Source organism: Anarrhichthys ocellatus, unplaced genomic scaffold (assembly GCF_004355925.1).
Source record: "Anarrhichthys ocellatus isolate YVR2014 unplaced genomic scaffold, GSC_Weel_1.0 scaffold52, whole genome shotgun sequence".
NCBI classification, from domain to species: Eukaryota; Metazoa; Chordata; class Actinopteri; order Perciformes; family Anarhichadidae; genus Anarrhichthys; species Anarrhichthys ocellatus.
Window position 1 is genome coordinate 1944932 of NW_022280082.1, and position 21261 is coordinate 1966192.

Sequence of the window (21261 nt, forward strand, 5' to 3'; positions counted from 1 at the left end):
TTTATATTGGCATTAATGAGTTGTATGGCCTTGTAGTCACTGTGCTAAATGAGAGCTCAACTTGTTTTTGGCTTTCCATTTTCATCCAGACAATGTTCTACTCTACTAATAAAACGATATGTGGGCAGTGTCCCAATTCTGTCGTGCCTTTGCCTTTAATCATTTCTACTGCTATCAAAATCACAGTATTTCAGAACCTTTTTTTTAAACGGTTTAAATTCGTTGCTTTTATCCTGAAGGTTAGGAGCGCACACCGGACGTGTTATTGTTGCTGGCGGGATATGTCTTGATTCCATTGTGTTGTACCCATCCCCTACTCTGTGGGATGGGTGTTTCCGTTTCCGAAAACAATTTCCGGTTGCTACCCCTAACTGAATCATTGTAGCTGTAGTTCGTATAGATATATGTATCAGTCCAACAAAAATACAATGCACTCATTTCACTATTTGGAAAGGAAGTTGACTACCCCAGTAGGCATACTTCCAAAAACCAGTAGACAGCAGTCTACTCTGAGATTGTAACCTCATCACAATATGGCAAAACACAAAAAAAGCATCCACTCCACAGTACATTGTAAAATTGGAGGAAGTTGTAGCAACATTGTCTCTCAACATGTCAAATGTGGGCAAAGATGCAAATGTTGCATCATGTATACATATATATCTACTATTTCCACAAAATAATTAAAAGTTATAATGAGGAACAGGCCCTCTGGAAAGACTTTCATCCGTCCCAAGGTGGCTTGAAATGATTTGTATTCTCTATATTTTTATTATAATTCCGAGTCCAACTAATTAGTGAAGTATGCTTGTAAATTATAATTATATAATGCAATCGTACAGTACATTATAGGGACAATACAAATAATTATAAGCTGTTCAGTGACAAAGACGTACATCTATGGCCTATATATTTATTTGGGATTTAGGCTAATCTAAAAGAATGTATAGGTTGACCTCAAACCCTTTTAATGCGTGCCCTGTATTATGAAACTGGTGTTTTTAACAATTGGAGTGCAGGGCCTCAGAAGGTGCATCAGGAGATCCCTAAACAATTGTTGGCTTTTAATTTACTGGAATTTATTTTATTAGACTTACAGAATATAAACTTTCACTGTCGTGGACACTGGGTCTATATGATGTGCTTTTAATATGAAATGATCAGCAAAACATATCTGGTTGACTGGGACAGAATATAAAAAGAGATGGCATGTGTGTGTATTTAGCACTGAAAACATGTGAGAACCACTGTGTGTTTTTTAATGAGACTGGGCATTTATGCAGAGGAGATCCTGGGACTCTGCGTCATCCCATTGGCTCATGTCACTGCAGTGTGCCTCCCCTCAGGCCGCCGCACAGCAAAGCTATCAGTCTACTGCTGCTGCACCAGGAGGGGGGGGGAAGGCTCTCCTCACCGTGAATATCGTCTCCTCGGCTCTCCCATGCACCGGAACCATCGCACCGAGCCTCTCTGCAGCTTTTGACGGCCAGATTATGTTTCGTGTGCAGCAGTGAGGAAGAGGAGACTGGGGAGGTTTCTGTGCTACTGTTTGGTCCTCAAGGGGAGGAGCCAGTTGTTGATTCTACGCTGCAAAGAGAAGGCGCCGCACTGAGAGGTAAGATACCGTTTACGTAATAGAAAATATTGTGTGTTTTATCTGCAGACTTTGGAACGCGCGTTTAGACCACTTAACATTCGCTAATCGCTCGTGTTTATGCGGGATATCTGGAGGTGGAGGTGGAGGTGAATGCGAATACGTAGCCTATTAAACATGCCACTCCCTGCAATAGCATACTGATGCCCTGGACAGACCCCTCTTTAAATGATTCAAATGGAAGTAGGAAAATGTGTTTATGATTTTCCTAAATACACGTGGAGGTTATACAAGGCTGCATTTGATCAGTATGCTAATAAAAGAGGCTTCCTTTAGTTTACAATTGCATTCCCAATAATTGGCCTGTCCTTTATATTATTGTTTTATTTGGTTGAATAACACTTCTCTTATTTAATCTGTGGAGTCAAAGCATATGGATTAGTGACCATACACTACGGACACATGCAGCACTGTTATGCAATCCCACACCAATATACACTACTGTTTAATATCATGTAAAAATTGCAGTCCCTTATATTGTGGTTATTTAACAACATAAAGTAACCTGCAGGCTGCCAGAGGTCACTAAGGCTCAGTGTTGCGCGCCACATGGTGCAGAAACAGAACATTTTGGTCAGGGATGCCGCGAAGTGCAGGAGTGTGTGTGTGTGTGTGTGTGTGTGTGTGTGTGTGTGTGGGTAGGCTGAGGTCACTCTCATGCCTCTGAAACCCGCATTGCTGATGTGGGCTTGTGTCCAGTGAAGAGATATTTAATAGGGTGTATCATCAGGTTTCCCTCAGCTAAGGCAGAACTCAACATCAGACATCCTGTCTGATCAGTGATTGCATAGCAACAGCTTGTTAACAAGTGTCCTCGAAAAAACACACTCAAAACTGAGGAGATAACATGGTTGGGATGATATGGTTCATTCAAAGGACAAAATGAAAAAAAAAAAGGTGGCCTGTTTCGTGCCTGTTTGGCTTTTCAAAGGGGGAGAAATGCTTCAGGGCAGATGCTGGTTGTGTAATAATCCCATCTGTCATTGTGATTTTATCTGTCATCAATAGGAACAGTGCCACAATAGACTCTATAACCCATAGACAGTCATTTATGAAATCAGAAAGGCTATAACACCCAGAGAATAACTTTCACATGCATAGGTTTACAGTGCATTTTGTCCAGATTTATTGCAGAAAATTATTAATTTGAGAACATTAAAGTCATGACCTCCCATTTAAAATGTAACTTACATTAATTATGTTTGGATATTACATTCTCTTATCACAAAGCCAACCATGTAGGTCAAATGTTACAGTGATAGGGCATCACTCATTTAAAAGAGTAATTTCACCGTGTCATCACCTGTAGATGAATTAATGATTGTAATAAAAATCAGTACAAGCTGCTGCATTTTGAACAGTGCCTTCGGTATCCTTCATAAGTTATTTAAAGGGCTACTCCAGCTATTTAGTATTGCACTTGCATAAAGTTGGGGACTCCAAAGACAACGATTATACAAATAACGTTAAAAATCGGAGAAGCAGACGCAGAGATGTCCTACATTTCCCATAATGCTCCCAATATAATTTAATTTGATCTCCCCTGCCTGGTAAATGCTCATGTCTTTAGAACTCCATGCCTCCGGTTTGTAACACATGTTGAGCCAGATTGCTTTTTCTGTAAAAACTCTCCAAGCTCAAGCTGAGATAACCCTGGTGACATCATCAGGGTTCAGCAGTTATTCATGTGTAAGATTGGTAAAATGCCCCTTTTTTAGAAGTTTTTACCTTTATTACATTACATTAGAAATGTGTTTGAATGTGTGCTGCGTTTGTTGTCAGATTAGAATATGTGTAAATCAGCATGTTTCATCATGTCAACAAGACTTCACCCAACACCTTTGTACATTATGTAATGATGTCCGCGGGTGCTTTTGGCCAAGGGATCAGTTTCTTTTTGCTTGTTGGAAATAAATAAAAAAATGAGGGTTTGCTGCTGTGAATAAAGAGTGAGACGTGTGGCCGAAGCTTTTGTTAATGTGAGCTAGCATAGCTAGTAGTACACGGAATAAGTGTTGGTCATGTTGTAAAGTGCTTCAGCAGGTCACGAGGTCAAACAGCCATCTTCTGGAAGTCCTCTTGAGTTAGACAGTAGAGATCCACATCCTGGAGACACACCTCTCCTCACTGTCCTCACACTGTGGAGACATGATGTGTGTGTTCAGTAAGTCCATAAGGTTATATGTAAATTAAACAAATGATATGACTAAGTATATTTTATAAAACAGTCTGTTGTACAGTATACAGCCCAACAGTAAAACTGCACAGAAAGGTACTAAGAGGATTGAGTTTTCAGGACTAGAGTGGGTTATTTCTTTATCTTAATTCCCATGGGACTGAATTCAACATAACTGATTCGTACCCTTCTCCAGTGGTGTGGCTGCTAAACTCTCAGAGATTTTATTACTGTGTGCTCTGGCACTGAAAGAAAGTTCGAAGGACAGATTTTGAATTTGTCCTTTAATCCTCCGTAATCCCCTGAGACGCCTTAAGAATTTGAATTCTTGCTAAGGCCGTGTTTCCGGAGCGCCGGCGTCCTATAGCGTAAAGAGGGTAGGTCAAATCTTTAAGTGTGTCTTTGGCCTCGGGAGCATTTTTTCGGTATACTGTATACACACACACACACTCTCTCACACACACACACACACACACACACACTTATTCAAGAAAAAAATCATTAAGCTGTTTACAGAAGATGTACTCTCGCTTTCCGAGCAGCATCTGTGTCCATCCCTCGTGTTGTTAACTATGTTCCCCTGAGACTTCTGAGGGATGACATTAAATACAGCAGGACTCTTATTTACCCCTTAATCTTACCCCCCCCCCCTCGTCATTGCACATATACAGAGAGAGGTCATAAAGTTTGTTCAACATAACGATAATAAAAAAAAATCTTCCTGTTATTCGTAAGATATAAGAAGATGTTTCATTATTCATTATTTCATTATAGAAATTGATTCGGACTTCTTGTCATTTCCATCTCTGTATCCACATAATTCAAGTGTGTGTGTGTGTGTGTGTGTGTGTGTGTGTGTTTCTGCAGTTTCTGATGGATGCATGATCTGATTCACGATGATGATGATGATGATCCATAACAATGCATGGATTCAATGACAAATGGAGTGAAAGAACATATTCTGTGATAATTGGAATGTTTGCTCGGATAAAAAAAAAATTAAAAGAAAAAGTTCTACCCAGGTAGCCAGAGGTCCTTGGCCCAGCGTTCGCCTTACTTCGGCACACGTAGTTGGATGTCCAGATCGATCCAAGTCTGAGTCACTAAATCCTTGTAGAATCTGGCAGCCATGTATGGACCAGAGCAAGCTCCTATTTGGTCCTTTGGTGCCAACACTCAGCAAAGTTAGCCAACTTAACCGTGAAATACAATGTTTGTAGAAATGTCATTGTTTCATCTGAAAATGAATTGATTCCCTACATTTATGTGCGAACGTTCAGTACAAAGTCCCCCATTGTTCGTATTTCTGTGTATGGCAAGGTTATCATTTAGTTTCGAAGATATTTTACTTCTCGTTGATATAATGTTCTGTCCGATCTGATTTCATATGAACAGTCTGTACGAAGTCACTGTCTGTGTGTGTGTTTGAGCGTGTGTATGTGAACGTGTAGATACACTGCAGAGACAGTGTGTGCATTGCATGCAAAATTTAGCTCTTTTGAAAGTGTTATGTGTGTGCTTGTGATGTCTTCATCATTATGTCTATAAATAAACAGCAGCACATGTGATGTGTTCATCACAGAGGTCGGTGCTTTGGAACCTTTCTTGTAATAAGAAAGTTAGTCCCTGTGGAATATGGATGTTGAGGAAATTCAGGCAGATGCACAACACAGTGGCTGGGAATCCGATGCAGAAAAGCTACGTTTGGTGAAAATGAAACATGAAATATGTAAAGCCTGCACACAAAGGTTTTCATGAGAGAAATTAGTCTGTAACAGTTTTATCCTTCTAAATGTTGCAAAAAGTAAAGTAGACCTTTGAACAAACACCACTGAGCTGAATTTGTCAGCAGAGAAAACCGTTTGTCGGAGTTGTATGGATACTGTAGCTGTGACTTTGATATTGTATCCTCCGTGTTGTCTGCCATGTGTGAAACGGAAAGCTTTGAATGTGTTCACGAACACCTCTTCTCTAGCCAGTTCATGTTCCTTTAGTTGTCTGGAAGAGGACCAGGACTGAAAGATGTTGATTTTAACCTGTGTTTATTAGCGATTTGTTTCACCTCTAAAGATGTAGTATGTTATCTGGCACTCTTCCCCATTCGGTTGTCATCTTGACAATTATAAAAAAAAAAAAATAAAAAAAATCTGTTAACTTAGCTGTTTGTCAATGTTCCGTGCATGTTCCTTGTGGTGGCGTATTGGCCAAATTGTATCACAGCAAAATACAGAGATACAGTGGAAAAATATCTTGCATGTAAAATATCAACAGTAATCATCAGTTTATGGTGCCAACTTTTTCAAAGGGCAAGAATGTCTGTTCTGTACTCTTAAATTACCATACTGTATATAATGATGTGCTGCTGCAAGAAGAGCCTGCTATTCATGGGGATTTGAACATATCCACAAGACTAGAATATAAATACTACTGCAACTCTCAGTCTCTATGCAAGAAGGCAGGTTAGGCACTGCAGTGTTACATAAATCCAGATTCTTTGTGCATCCCTGTCAGAAGAATGATGAGGCATATAGCTCCTTTAGCCATGCATACCCTGACCCGAGCCATTCCAATTCATTTGATGTAAAAAAAAAAAAAAAAGAAAAAAAAAAAACTTTAAAAGATTTTACTTTAGAGAATGTGAAACGGATCTTTAAATAGATGCCAATCTATCATCACATCCTATTTCATGCCGTGTTCCATGGTCCGATTTGAAGTAGCGTCAATATGTAGACAGCTATTTTAATTGGTCTGGGGTTGCATGAATCACCCCATGCTCTCTTTGCTCTCTGGGCCTGATTATGAAAGCTCGCCTCTGCCTAATGGAGACAGAATGAGTTGTCTGTACTGTCTATCTCTGCGTCACTTTGCATCTCCCCCGATCCTTTCTGTCAAACCAGTCACAACTCTCTCTCGTCCATCTGCTCTTTGTGTCTCACGGCTGTGACCTTATTGCTCATGTCTCAGAGGGTATGTCGGCCATGGCCGGGTCGCAGAGACCCAAACCCCTTAGTGTCTTATCTGTTCGAATGTTTTTCATTATAAACGGCTCTCAAGGGATTTTAGATCGGGATTTCGGAGTTAAATGGCATTGCTTGTGTTTGAAATTGCTGTTTTTGTGATGTCAGATTTTAAAATGTAGTTCCGGTTAATGTGTCTGCTTCGGTTTTTTATTAAATGAGAGAGACTGGGTTCACTATTTAAAACATGATATATCTTTTATTTATGTGACCAGTAAAACCAAAGAGTTCATTTCCTTGCTGTTTATTGCTGTATTTGAATAGTTTTTTGGAGTTCTCAAGAAGAAAAACTCCCCATGAATTCACAAGAAAATATCAAGGGTTTGCGTAAAGTCAGGAAAATAAATATAATTCTGTGTAAATTTTTCACCATTTTTCCTGTAAGGACTTTTTTTGTATTACAAAATATTTCCTGACCTAATGGCAGAATTCACATCCCATCATTTGTGTAATTTTGTGATGTTTTCTTTCCAGGGTAAGGGAGTGCTCGCGGTGAAGAGGAGGCCTAAACGATGAAGGACAGTTGGCCAGTTCAGGACTAGCTCGGACTGAGGGAACTGCAGTGGAGGTGGAGGAAGAAGAGGAGGAGGGAAAGGAGCCCGAAGAGAGACAAAGTAAATCACATGACCAGGCCTCGGAAAGGTTCCAAATTAGTGATGTTCCCCTCGGGCAGGGATTACCTCCTCCCTGTCGTCTGCCTCTCCATCTCTCCCGCTCTTCCTCCCTCGCATAGCAGAGCAGCCGCCCAGCTCCAAGACTTTGAGCTGTGAGAGCTCCCGCTGCACACCCACCCACGCACACACACACACACACACACACACACACACACACACACACACACAAAACTCGCACTCTCTCACACAAACACACACACCCACACACTTTTGCATCCCGCTCATGGTCGTTGGCCTGCCCTCCTCAGCTGCTGCTACCGCTCTAGTCATAGACCATGAAGAGGCCCAAGCAGCAGACGGGGCCGCTGAGCTTCCTGAACTTCTTCAGCAGGAAGCCCAAATCGGAGCCAAAGCCCGAGAGGCCAGTGGAAGCCTGGCCCAGAGAGGACGTGGCCATCACCCTGACCCCGAGCGAGCATCCAGAGCAGGTGAGACTGAGCATGTAATCCCATATTTATCATATTATTCCTCCAAGTTTTGTTTTAGCTACTTGGTGAGTTTTAGTTAAGCAGTTTTTTAGTTTCCCTAAAATGTTTGATCTTGGTTTTAATATATTCAATTCTGTTAAAAAGTCTACTTGGAGTTGTATCTGTATTGCTGTCTTTGCAAACACCCGGACAGAAATTTGCATTTGGAGGAAAATGTACTAATGTGTCAGGTATTTTTATATTTGTTTCATTATCCTTTATGTCTATTCTTTATTTGTTGCCAGAATCAAAATGTCTCGTCAAAAAGGAAGCTGGCGAGGCTGTAGATCATTAACTTTAGCTTCTGCTTGCTTCCTCCCTTTCTCATACTGTTATAGCCCAAATCCATTAGAGTGTTTATTCAATTAATTGGTAATTTAGAGAAATGATGTTGCCTAGAAACTAAGTACACCAAGTATCCACCTACACACTCAGTAATAATGATTTTCACTAGAAATTTGAGGATATTCCATTTGCGTTTATTGAATTTCTTAATATAAACCATTTTTGTGAACAGCGGCAACCTGTGTATGAGAATATTTTTAATTAACGTGATTGGCTTTGGTAAGTCAGCAGCTCTGTAATGGTTCACAGGACCTCAGCGTCACAGCAGAAGAGGCTGGAGGAGAAAGAGGAGAAGGAGGAGGTCCGGCGGCGGCGGCGGCGGCGGCGGAGGCCGGCGAGGACGGTGCCACCACAGCTGAGTGCGTGGGCGGGGCCAGCAGCGGCTCCACTGGCGTCCTGTCTGTCTCCTCCTCCAGCCAGGAGCAGCTATTGGATGAACACATGGAGGAGTGCCCACTGTGCCTGCTCAGTCAACCACGTTGCCACTTCCCACGACTCACCTCCTGTTCCCACCGAACATGCTCTGACTGCCTCCGCCAGTACCTGCGCATAGAGATATCAGAGAGCCGGGTGTGCATCGCGTGCCCGCAGTGCCCTGAGACACTGGCGCCACTGGACGTTCGGGACATCCTGGATGACCAGGCGCTGCTGGAGCGCTTTGAGGAGTACCAGTTGAGGCGTTTCCTGGCTGCTGATCCAGATACACGCTGGTGCCCTGCGCCTGACTGCAGGTGAGAATCAGAACAACACAGTTGGTTGCATATTAACACCTTTTACCCTTCACAATCATAAATAATTACAAAGACCCTTTTTTGGTATGAAGATAGTTACCTAACAACATTGAGAGAAGATAATTTAATAAAGGTTGAATGATGAAAACAATGGCTTCTCTAAATTGTCAAAACTTTTAGAAAAATGTACTTTTTTAGTGACATTTTAGTCACACAGTAGCAATTCCCTGTACTGTAATTACCATGAGACAAAAAAAGAGAGGCCTATTTCAATGTTACAAGATGGCAGGTCTTGTCAAAACCCTGTCATCCCACCACCGGCTTTATGTTGTAAAACACAAGACTTGGAGCAGCTTTTCAGTGTCGGAATGATTGACGGGGCTTTGAAAAGATGAACTGACAGCAACTGGAAGCTCGGTTTGAGCTGTATATGCATCCCAAGGCTGGGAAAAACTTTTGATGCAACCAAAATATTTTTGCTGATCCTAAAACAAAACGGACTGGTCGTGAATGATGAAGCAAGCCTCTCTCCATTTTGTATCTATAATAATCAATGTAAATGTGGGGCTACATATAGTAACACCGAATACATGTTGCATTGTGAGATTAAGGAAGAACTCACCTTTGGTTATCTTCCAATGTGCCTGGCGTGTCTGGGTCCCTTTGACTTTTTCTTGCTCCCTGAGGAGAACTGGCTGTTATGCGGATAACATCATGTTACATAGAGATGTTTAAAGCACAGCTACAATGTAATTTCATCGCAGAATCGATCGAAGACTTCATCATAAATGATTCAGGGAGAAATACACTGAAGAAATATATATTAGATGTTTTTTTTCCATTCCCACAATAGACCTCAATGCAATGCAACCACAAGACATGTTCTGAGTTAACTCATCTTCTCTGCTGTTGTTAACAAAATGTACAGACACTGATACATTGCTGGATCACCTTAATGTTCAAGGAGGGGTAACAGGATAGGGCTGCTGATGGGAAATCATAATATGTGTGTGTGTGTGAATATGTTCAGTGAATATTTGTGGTCAAAAGCATGTATGCACCAGGGTTCAGGACTCGGCGCTAGACTGTGTGTCTCCCCAACTGTCAGTGTTCACAGCCTGGTCATGACGAATGAGTGGAGCAAAAATCAATATGCCAATCCTGTCTGATGCTGTGGTGAATTAAATATAACTCAAAGAAACAGGATCAGATTTCTAGAGCCTCTCCTACAGATCAGCAGAATTATGAGTTCCACATGTTAAAAAAAGGTTTCCATGTGGAGGTTTATATTTGAATCAACAAATACTTCCCACATAGAGTAGCCTTTGAAGATGTGACCCATTATGTAATCTGGTCACAGTTATGGTTTGTGTATTCCCATGCTCCCAACATACACACATTCCTCGAGATCTTAGTGACAGAAGCTTAGCTGGAGATTATGTCGGCTCTCAGAAAGTGTGGCAAAAAGTGGTTCTTTCTTTGTCATTGTTTTTGCTGCATATGTGATGCTACTAGATGTTTCAGCGCACACAGACAGAAGCCGCAGTACAAGTATTTCAAGTGCAAATTCTTTCTGTGCCTGTGCTGATGTCAAATACCAGCATTTTTTTATCTAACATAACCGTTCTCTAATGTTTGAGGAAGGATTTGTGTCTGTGCCCCAAAATGAAGCGTGTGTGGTCTGTTTGACGGAGCACAAAGTTTACATTGACTTCTCAACCGTGAACTTGCTGTTGCTGCTGTTCTGTTTCCATGCAGTTCTTCCCACCAAAATACATTGAATCCTTTAAGCCTGACAAATGTCTGAAATGCATTTCCTTTCTCATAGAACGTATGCGTAGAGCTGATACTTTTAAAGTATTTTAAGACTTTATTGACATCCACTTAAACTCTTCTGATACTCTACCATTTGCTGTCACACTGCTATGTTTCTGTGTTGTCTATTGTTGTTTATTAGCTGGATCCTCATTAGCTGACGCCTTGGTGACCGCTAAACTTCCTGGGGACCACAGAAAAGACAACATAATACATACAATACAGTACAGTACAGTCAGAATAGTTCAAATAGTTCAGTCAAAGTTCTGTGTGAAACTGCAGATCGCATGCATGTGCAACCTTGTGCACCCACGATACAAACGAGGATTATGTGACGTCACAAATACTCTCGAAGTCAATCATGGTTCCAATATGTAACTTGCACGTCTGTGATATGGAAGCTTGAAGCCTTCACCACACATCCACTGAACATGGACTTAGGAGACATCTTGTGTCCAGTAGTTCAACTTTTGAAGTGAAATGAAATGGGGAAAATTTAGATCTATCTACAAGGGCAAGAAATAAAAGTGCTCCAAATTTGATTGATATAAATCTTAAATTATAAACTGATGTTGACTGTTGTTGCTGTATGTTTTGTTAGAAGCTCATTAAACATCTTTGCATGACGAAGCGTATACGGTGTTTTATAAACGTAAGGCGTTAATATGCTGCGTTCTTTGATAAAGATGTTCACAGATACCTGGAAATGTTTTTATGCATGAGCTAGTCCACGCTAGCTTTGTTGTTCAGCCATAAGGATTTCACTTGAAAATCAGACACAAACTGTTTAAATCTAGTCCGACACCGAAGTGGTATCCAGGCAGCAGTGTAATTATCCTCTTATGTGTGTGTGTGTGTAGCCCTCAGCCTGTCTGATTCATCTACCGTTCTGACAAACCTGAAAGCCACATAAGGCTGGAGCTGCTAAAGGAAAAAGCCTGGAGGAGCTTTTCAAATACTTCACTCACGGCTGCTTTCACTTGTATTTGATCATTAATCGCATGATCTTATGAATATTAAAATTTATGTTAATGTCCTTTTCTAAGGAGTGAGATTAGGTCCGCGGACATCAAGCTCCTTGTTATCGTCATAATGGCTTCTAGAGATCTAAGGATGAAATGATTTCTGGTTCAGGAGTTGAACTGTGAAAAGCAGTCCCTCAGACACTTGAATTGTGATTTACTGAGGCACACAGACAACAATTGTACTGTTTGTGAGCAAAGGCAACAATGAACAACTCAGCTTTTCACAGATATTCCAGTCAGCCAACCAAAGCTGTGATGTTTAAATCAAACGGCAGCCACTGCGAGTCTCAGCTGAAGATGTCAGGGCAACAGGGTGGAACAGTGAGTAGGAAGAGCACCTGTATTTAATCCTCCCAAGACGCCTGATGCTGAGATCTCCTTTCATTAAGAATCCCGAAAAACAAAGAATTCTCCTTTAGGGACATATTAAGTATTGTCCCCTCTATCATGTTTTTATTGACAGTTTTTCCTCTCTCCTCAGCTATGCAGTGATAGCTCACGGCTGTGCAGAGTGTCCCAAGCTGAGCTGTGGCCGTGAGGGATGTGACACAGAGTTCTGCTACCACTGTCGGCAGCTGTGGCACCCCAACCAGACGTGTGATCAGGCCCGGCGACAGCGAGCCCGCCACACCTCAGGGGGCAACGACGCCTCCACGCTGTACGTCTTCAATGAAGAACCTGGAGGAGGTGAGACTAGCAACTGCTGTTTTTTTTTTTTTGCCTTTGATCCAAATCTTTTGCGCCAGGAACCAGAGGATTTATTTTTAGTGTACTATGTTATCATGGATGAATGTATAGTGTGGACACCCCTCACATATTAACTCTGTTGCTGAAGATGCAGAGGAGATCAAAGCGTGCCCTCGCTGCGGTGCCTACATCATGAAGACCAACGATGGCAGCTGTAACCGTATGAACTGCACTGTGTGTGCCTGTCAGTTCTGCTGGCTGTGTATGCAGGAGATTACCGACGTGCACTACCTCAGGTACTCATGAACACGTTAACACACCAAACCAGTTCAGACAATCGCATGATTAGTCGATTAAGAATGAGTCAACACCAAATATAATGACCGAGAAATCATTTATCAAGCAAAAATGCAGAATACTTGTTTGTTTCAGATCATTAAATGTGAGGGTTTGCTGCGTCTGACTCATTGTAAATGTAATATATTTTGATTTGGGGCTGTTGGTCGGTCAAAACAAAGTATTTGAAGATTTTTTTCAAACAAACTAAAATCCGAAAAATAATCAACAAAATATTGAAAAAAAACCCGAATCATTAGTTGTGTGTACTGTACACAGAGGAAGTATGCACACAAAAAACACGACACAAAGATCAGCAGAATTAGATCCTAGTCTCACGGCAGCATAAGGAGAGAAAATGCTCTGTGGCACAAGTAACTTCAGCATATATGTAAGATACGGAAGAGTTTCACTAGAATGAGTGTACTTGTGTTCACAAAACATACCTTCCATCTGCATGTTTTTAAGCAATACAAAAACTGGGCCAGTCAGCAAGGCACGTACATTATGTCATTGTCTCAAGGCTGCGCTGCTTTAAATTCATCGGCTGAGCTTCCATTGATTTTTCCAGTGCTGGAAGGGAGCCACTGCTGACTTGTCATCAATTAATAAACTCTATCTGGCTCCATATTTCCATGCGGCAGAATATGTAACTCAAGCTATGAGGCTAGCTAGAAGCTAGATTAGCTCAATTTGAAGAAGTGTGTAGATATGAATGGATTTTTCATCTCTCATTTTTCATGGTGTCACATGCATATGTTTTGATGAATGTCTCAGATGAGAAAGAGAGTTTTTGTGTTTGTCAGCATGAGCGTCATTGTGTCTCAACACCCTTCTTCTTTTCTCTCCCCTCATCCTTGGCTGCCTGTCACACTTCACATTATAGTGGACACCCTAAAGAAGCTTTTAGCATCTCACAACAGATCGACCAGTTTAGAGCAACAGAGTGCGACTTTAATACCTTCCCATAATCCCCCCCCCCCCCCCTCTCAGGCTTTTACAACCTTAAAGTGACATTTGCTCATACAGACGCATGCTTTCAAAAATAACAAAGCCTTGAGGTGCTACTTGTGTTGCTCATATTGTCACTGCTGCTCCGACAACTTAATTGCTACTTGATTAAGACCAAACAGCGTTATTCAGCGTTGTACTGCTCTCCTTGGCAGTTAGAATTACACCAAAGGCAGATACTACATTAAAGAAGCACTTTAAGGCAACACTTATTATACCCAATGTCATATTAAGTGATCAAACAGCAGCACGGAAGATAAGTGAGTGTGTGATAGTAGCTGCAAATTACTGTGATTGATTGGAAGAGGACGAAGCTAGAATGAGAAATGCAGATAAGGTCATTTGGTTTGGGTAATGATGTAACGACAGCAATGAGACAGACATTTAATATTGTCAGTACTTATTCATTTCACATGCTTTTAAAAAAGAAGAATCATTCAAAATCGTTAGGTTTGTGTCAGAGTTGCGAGGGCTGCATTAAGGGTTAGGATCATCACACCATTTGTGAATATTTTAAGAATGAAGTTTGGCATTTGAGCTTAATGCTAACATATTCAGCAGGTAAAAATGTACAAATGTAAAATGGCTATATGTTTTTTTTATTTGTATCATTTATTTGCAGAACTGCGTGCGTTATGATGTTTATATTTTGAACTCCTATCTGAGCTCCCCTGTTTGTGTTTCCTGTGTGCCTCAGTCCTTCAGGATGTACATTCTGGGGGAAGAAGCCGTGGTCTCAAACCCGCAAGGTTCTGTGGCAGGTGGGCATGTTGCTCGGAGCACCGGTGGTCATCTCCCTTATAGCGGGCATCGCCATCCCAGTCATCATTGTGGGCATACCAATCTACATGGGCCGCAAGGTACAAAACAACCAGTAAATCCTGTGTCACGTCAAATACCTTTTGAATGCATGTGCGTACTTTTTGAGATCCTGGTTGAGTTTGTGTATGTGTCAACAAGGACAGCAGACAGTCCAGAATGTGCAAACTGCTCCCATATGGCTGACTAGTATGTTTAAAGTGACATTAATTATTCCGAATCAACCAAAATCTTCAATCTGATACAGTAGTATTTAAATATGTCAATTTTGCATGGAATCAACTTATTAATGGAAATCATGGAATCAAGTGAATTGGAAATTAATGGCACACCCACATGCAACTCAAGCGTGCACTTAATAGTCATTAATCGCGTCTGTCTTTGTGTTGGAGCTCTGTGATAGCTTGTGCGTGTCAATGAGGCTGGTTTCCTTTCCCCTCGTGCATGCTGGGTCGCATGTTTTAGTGGACATGAATAAGTGACATGAATAAGCGGTGGCGGAGAAGGAGAACAGCAAGAATCAAATTGAATTTCCATCATCTAATTTGTGTTCTATGTATTGCCTTCTAGGTCCATGGTCGCTGTAAGAAAAACAATATCTCAGGAAGTAAGCACTACTTGACTGTGGCAAGTGGGGTGATGATGTCAGTGTTTGTGTCGCCGGTCATAGCGGCTATCACTGTGGGTAAGGAACAAAACGACAACATGGCCACTTTCTGTACTGCACACAGAGAAGAGTGATTAAAGGAGATCAAATTACCACCATGTCCTGAGACAGAGCAGTTTAGGTCAGACACCAAAGAGGCAGCATATGTTAATCATCTTTTTTATTTGAATAATAAAGCTGTAGTTCAAATGAAAAATGTCTAATATCGGAGGGCAGTATTCATGTGGATCAAAGAGCCATTAAAGAAGAGATGATTAATGTGGGTTTGACCAGCACACTGGCTTCTAGCTGTGGAGTGTCTCGGATAATCCCTTCCATAATAATGAGCGAGGAGTCTAGGATCAACGAGAGAGAGAAACGCCACATCTTTCCACACTCAACACACCATTTAAAAATAATGTTTAAGAGTTAGTTCAATATTTTAGAAAATATGCTTATTTTCAAACAACATATAACACAGTGAGCAGTGAGGCACTAGTAGCTAGATTTAGTTGCCTTTCAGCAGAGCCGGGCTTCCTGTTCCTCATGTTTTCGTCTTTGTATAAAGCTAAGCTAAAGAGCCGCTGGCAGGAGCTTCACAATTACCATACAGACACCAAAATGATATCATTCTTCTTGAAAGGAAAGCAAATGAACAGATTTCCTAAAATGTAAAACTATTACTTTAAAGGGTGCATATCATGCTTATTTTTAGGAGTATACTTCAAACCATTCAAAAAAACACCTTTTTCTTGTACTGTTGCCTATGTCTGTATGTCCCCCCCCTCCCGAAAGTCTTGCAAGAAAAGCATGGCGCTCCTTTCCAAAGGTAGTTCGCCAGCTGTAGGTAGAGATACTCAGATTGGGGCGGTATATTCTAATTAGCCTGCATGTGACATAGGAAGGGGAGCCAAATCTGAATGGTTTGTGGGTTGTTGGGCACACTAGATACCCAAATGTACGTGCACAAACACTAAAAAATAATCATGAGGTGAACATGCAGCCAGACTTGATCTAGCATAAACCTTTACAGCCATATAAATACCCACACACGCTAAGTTTCTGTATGCAAACATATACCACTTGATTTCATTAACACACTCATGCAGTGCAAAGTAGCGTTTTGATGACTCAGGCCACGTGCTGCTGTAGATAACATTCATGGCTGTGACAGAAATCCTCAAGGCTTTAGCAGCTTCTCAGCTTCCCTCTGCGGTGTCACGACCATCACTGAACCGCACACTGATGGGCCCTCACTTGGCGCGCCACACACACACACACACACACACACACACACACACACACACTCTCAAACGAATTTAGCTGCACTCTACTTTTCACCTTCACCTCCCACCACCTGTGTATCTCTACTTCTATTTGTATCCCTGTCTCTACGCCCCCTTGGTCTCATTTCATTTTCTCTCTCACAGCACTACAATTGTTTTGTTTTTCATATTTTACTCAAAGCTCCCTGTCTTGTTGTTTCTCTCTTTTTAACTCAAACAGACACACACACACACACACACACACACACACACACACATACATCCCCTCTGTCTGTGGACTTTTTGGTTTGCAGGCTCAGCCTCTTGCCCTGGTTTCACCCTGTTGCTGAGTCAATAGCGCCCCGGTGTTCCCGCTGTGTTAATGATGTCCCTTTGTTTGGACTGGACCGCTTTGTGTTACCAAATTCCTATCTCAATCACAGGTTGCATAATCACACAGCGGAGGGAGGATGCTGCTCATCGAGTTGTGTGACTTGTTGAAAGTACTTTTGTGAAGGTTTTGAAGGAGAGTGGGGATAAATCTAACTTGTGATGTTCTTATTATGAAGGCCGATGATCTATCGCGACAAACACAAAATTAAGAAGACAACTAATAACCAAATATGAAAAGGGCTTTTTAGATGCAGTCATTTCTTACAATATACCGGTTGCTGTTTTGCTTCTAACGCTTACCTTTCTAGTGTCCAATGCAAGGCCACTCTCGTCCGCTTCTCATTATGATAAATATACTATATGCAATTTAAGTTTTAAACATATTAACAACTTAAATTGTCCAGGAGTGTCCTGGACAACATAACAGCATCTCATAGAACACAAAACATACAGGTTTTAAAACGTATAACACTGACTTACAATGAATTGAATAAAATATGAAGAGAATAATCAAGATTCACAAATCACAGAAGATCAAAGCCATGAAATGCGACTGATAAATAACAGCAATAAATATACAAAAACATTTAGATATGCAGTAGGTTAAAATAAAAACATAAAATGCTTGATCGGCTTGCATCCAATTAAAAGAGAATGGATTCATAAGCGTGCAAGGAAATAGGTTCCTGAGAGAAGATATAACTTCCTGGAGCATAAGCAATAGCTCGCAGCATTTGAAACAATACAAGTTGCATTGATATGGAGGCTATGATGCCAAGAAAAGCTTTATAGATCAGTGTGTTCCAGAAACGTTATTGTGTGCTGTGCACAGAGAAGCAGGAGGGGATCCCTCTTGTGTTTATTTGGGGTATTGCCGAAATAGTATGATGATAAAACTGCTTAAAGAGGCCGTCCATCAATTTAACATGTCGTAAAATGTTAAATCCATTAACATAAATGTGTTTATCAGTCACAGGGAGTACTATTATATGAGATGTGTCTTCTGTGGAAGCCAAGTCTGTCATTTAGTCAAGTTACATCTTGGTTTCGGCTAAGAGACTAAAACGTAAAAGCAGACAAACTGCCATACTGAATGTGGAGGATTTATTGGGCATGGAGGGTCTACCAAAAGATAGTGTCCTGTTGCATTATGGGAAGTCTAGAATCCAGTATCTTTGGAGCCTGATCTATACCAGGGACTAAAAACCTGGACATTCTTCTTACCTCTGTTGCTTTTGGTTTTGACCACTTTCTCTCGCAAGTCCCTCCCCTCCTACTTTATTGAAGTGCAGTACTAAATTGCAAGGGTACTCTTTCTTTGGCACAAACTCAAGACCAATCATGATGAGAAATGTATTCTGACTTGTTTTCTTATGCTTTTCTGATTTCCTGCAGGCGTGGGTGTGCCGCTAATGCTGACTTATGTCTATGGGGTCGTCCCCATGTCGCTCTGTCGGAACGGTTGGTGTCGACCGCAGAGTGAGCCCCCTGAAACACACAAAATCCAACTGGAGGACTTAGCCAGCTGTGAGTACAGAATTTAAAGGAATAGTTTGACAATTTGGGAAACACACTCATTCGCTTTCTTCCCAAGAGTTGGATGAGAACATGGCTACCGCTCTTATTTTTCTACGTTAACCACGAAGGCTTTGGCGAGAGCCAGATTAGCCGTTTCCAGTCTTGATGCTAAACTAAGGGAATCATCTCCTGGCTAGCTTCATATAATAAACAAAACACAAAAGTTAATAAGTGTATATCCTAAATTATAGAGCTATTCCTATTATAACTTTGTAATCAACCTGAGTTAAGGACTCTTGACAACAGTACTAAGTGCATTGTCATTTTTTGCTCCAAAGCGCGACCAGATCTGATGAAGTTTCAACTTCTCTTATAGATCTTCTATTCTCTCATGTAGTCAGTGACCACTGGACAGGTCAGAATAAAGCAACACCCAACGACACCAGCGTCCAGGAAGTCAGAGTCAGTGTACAGGAAGTGGGCGTCCTCCCCAGTACAAGCACCACGCCCCCGGAGCTAGACAGCTATGAGGAATTGGATGAAGCCACACAACACCACGGATACACCCAGCAGGACAGCCAATCAGACTGCCAGGTGGTTATTGTGCCTGACAGCAAGCGCGATGACACACAAGCGCTTCCTTTGAGGTAAATGTTGCCTCTGTCTCTCCTCTTCTCTGTTTCTACTCTACTTTGTGTTTAGTGCTATTTAGCAGATGTTAGCATTCTAACACCCTAAAACTAAGATGGTGAACTAGGTAAACATTATACCTGTTAACGTATGTTAGCGTTATTTTTGAGCATGTTTGCATTTAGCGTAAAGCACAACTTAAGTACAGCCTTACAGAGCTGCTGGCATGACTGTAGACTCTTAGTCTTGTTCTTTAATTATTTTTTGGAAACTTTTATTAAATACGATACCTATGTTTAAGCATATAATCCTGCTGTTGATCTATCATGTGACTTCAGCAGATTTTCACAATCGAGGCATTCTTTGCATAGACTTCCGTTTTTCATTTTGATTGCCTGGCAGCTTCGTATTTATTTATTTGTCCTTCTACTGTCCCCACAGGGAAGGAACCAATATTGAGGTCCGTGTGGAAATTGAGACCCATTCCAGAGGCGCCCGCCAGTCCAGCCTAAGTAGCATCCTGTCTAGCCGAAGCTTGTCAGTGGAGTCCCTGGGACACTCGCAGTCCCAGTCCCGAGACTACCTGTGTGCCTCAGAACTGGAAGGAAGACGAGAGGGAGAAGGAGGAGAGGAGCAGGAGGGAAGAGAGAAACCAGGAGGGGATGAAGGGACAGTTTTCCCAGTCTTTGAAATAGACGGTGTGTGAAGTCCTCCAATGCAGGCTTTGTACTTGGTTGGAGATTTTACAGAAATATAGAAATCCATGAGCTGACCTGTCACTGGATTGACCTGAAAATCGTTGGCCAAGGCCACCTCCTGCTTCAAAGACAGGCCCTCCCACCAGTTGCCTTCTAGCTCCAGCCTCTAAGGAAGACGCGGGTTGAGAGAGAGCAAATGAAAATGTGTGTGTATGAGACAAATAGCATGAGACTATGACATAAGCATTGGAGGGGAATAGACTGTAAAGCAGACAGGATAGCATCCATCATTGCATCTAAAGCGGAAGTGGCTGAGCATGTTTTTTTTTTTTTCTATGTTGTCCTTTCTGAAAGAGACTACCTTACACCCCATCTGTCATAAATCTATTTCATGAGACTCTCTCTTCGTCTGGCTGTACTTCTACACTTCTTTTAGTGACCTCACTTCCCGCTCCCTTTACAAATAAAGTGACACCCACAAGCATGATTTGTTTTATGGGGGATTAAGAATCTATACAACTGTTGTGTCAGCAAGTAAATATCACATGCTTTCCCGGGCCACGTTGCAGGACAGTAGGGGGTGATTTTTATTTTCTACCTTAGAGAATACCTCCAGCATCTTAAGATGCATTGGTCACACCTAAATTGGACAACTTTAAATTGCCGAAGCATGCTGCACTGTTACTCTTTTGTGAACCAGTTGAAAATGACATCTGAAAACTGTTGAAGCCTGTAACTGTTGCTCTCTATTGGAGTAAAAAAGTGCTCTGTGACATTATGGCAGCGATTCTATTGACTGGATGGCTTTTAAATACCATTAATTATAACTATTGATATTAAATCCACAGTCTTCCAGGGAAGCAGACAGGAGGCAATGTCACTTTTGCATCATTTTAGTGCAGCTTTTAGCCTTTAAGAGGTTATTTCATTTTAGACTGCAGTCTTTTTCTAAAGAGTCTTAAATTTAAAAGTAGCTGCATGATTCTACTACTCGCTGCGTATCCAGGATTAGACACACACACACACACACACAGACACACACACAGACAGACGTCCACACGCACAGCAGTCTGTGTAAATGCAGTAGTGTGCGCGGCTGAGAGCATTAAATATAAACTAAAGACCCTCTCAAATGATCACAGAGCACCAAAAATTACAACAGCAGCATGCCACCTCAGGCTAAACTCTAATAACCCCCACGAGATGACTTATGAGAAATACATGACTATACATGCTCTGCTTAGCTTCCTGCGTGTGAAATACTTGTGAGAGATTAACTCGGACATGAAATGATAACCTGTGCTGGGTTGTGGAGAGAAATGAAATAAAGATTTCACCATGAAGGACAAAAACA

At 41.5% G+C, this 21261-nt stretch overlaps 1 protein-coding gene across 3 annotated transcripts; it reads left to right on the forward strand.

Annotated features, from left to right (window-relative positions):
- The first annotated feature begins 1341 nt into the window (after positions 1-1341).
- On the forward strand, positions 1342-21261 carry LOC116396043 (E3 ubiquitin-protein ligase RNF19B). 3 transcript variants are annotated; one of them, XM_031870412.1, is made up of 10 exons: positions 1342-1615; positions 7322-7949; positions 8583-9064; positions 12386-12591; positions 12740-12887; positions 14636-14798; positions 15328-15442; positions 18457-18588; positions 18956-19226; positions 19651-21261. In XM_031870412.1, the coding sequence occupies exons 2-10, from the start codon at positions 7797-7799 to the stop codon at positions 19913-19915; spliced, it is 1935 nt and encodes a 644-aa protein (XP_031726272.1). In that variant the 5' UTR covers positions 1342-1615; positions 7322-7796; the 3' UTR covers positions 19916-21261. The 3 variants fall into 3 exon arrangements, with proteins under 3 accessions (XP_031726272.1, XP_031726274.1, XP_031726273.1); XM_031870414.1 differs by having other exon boundaries at positions 18977-19226; XM_031870413.1 differs by having other exon boundaries at positions 12746-12887.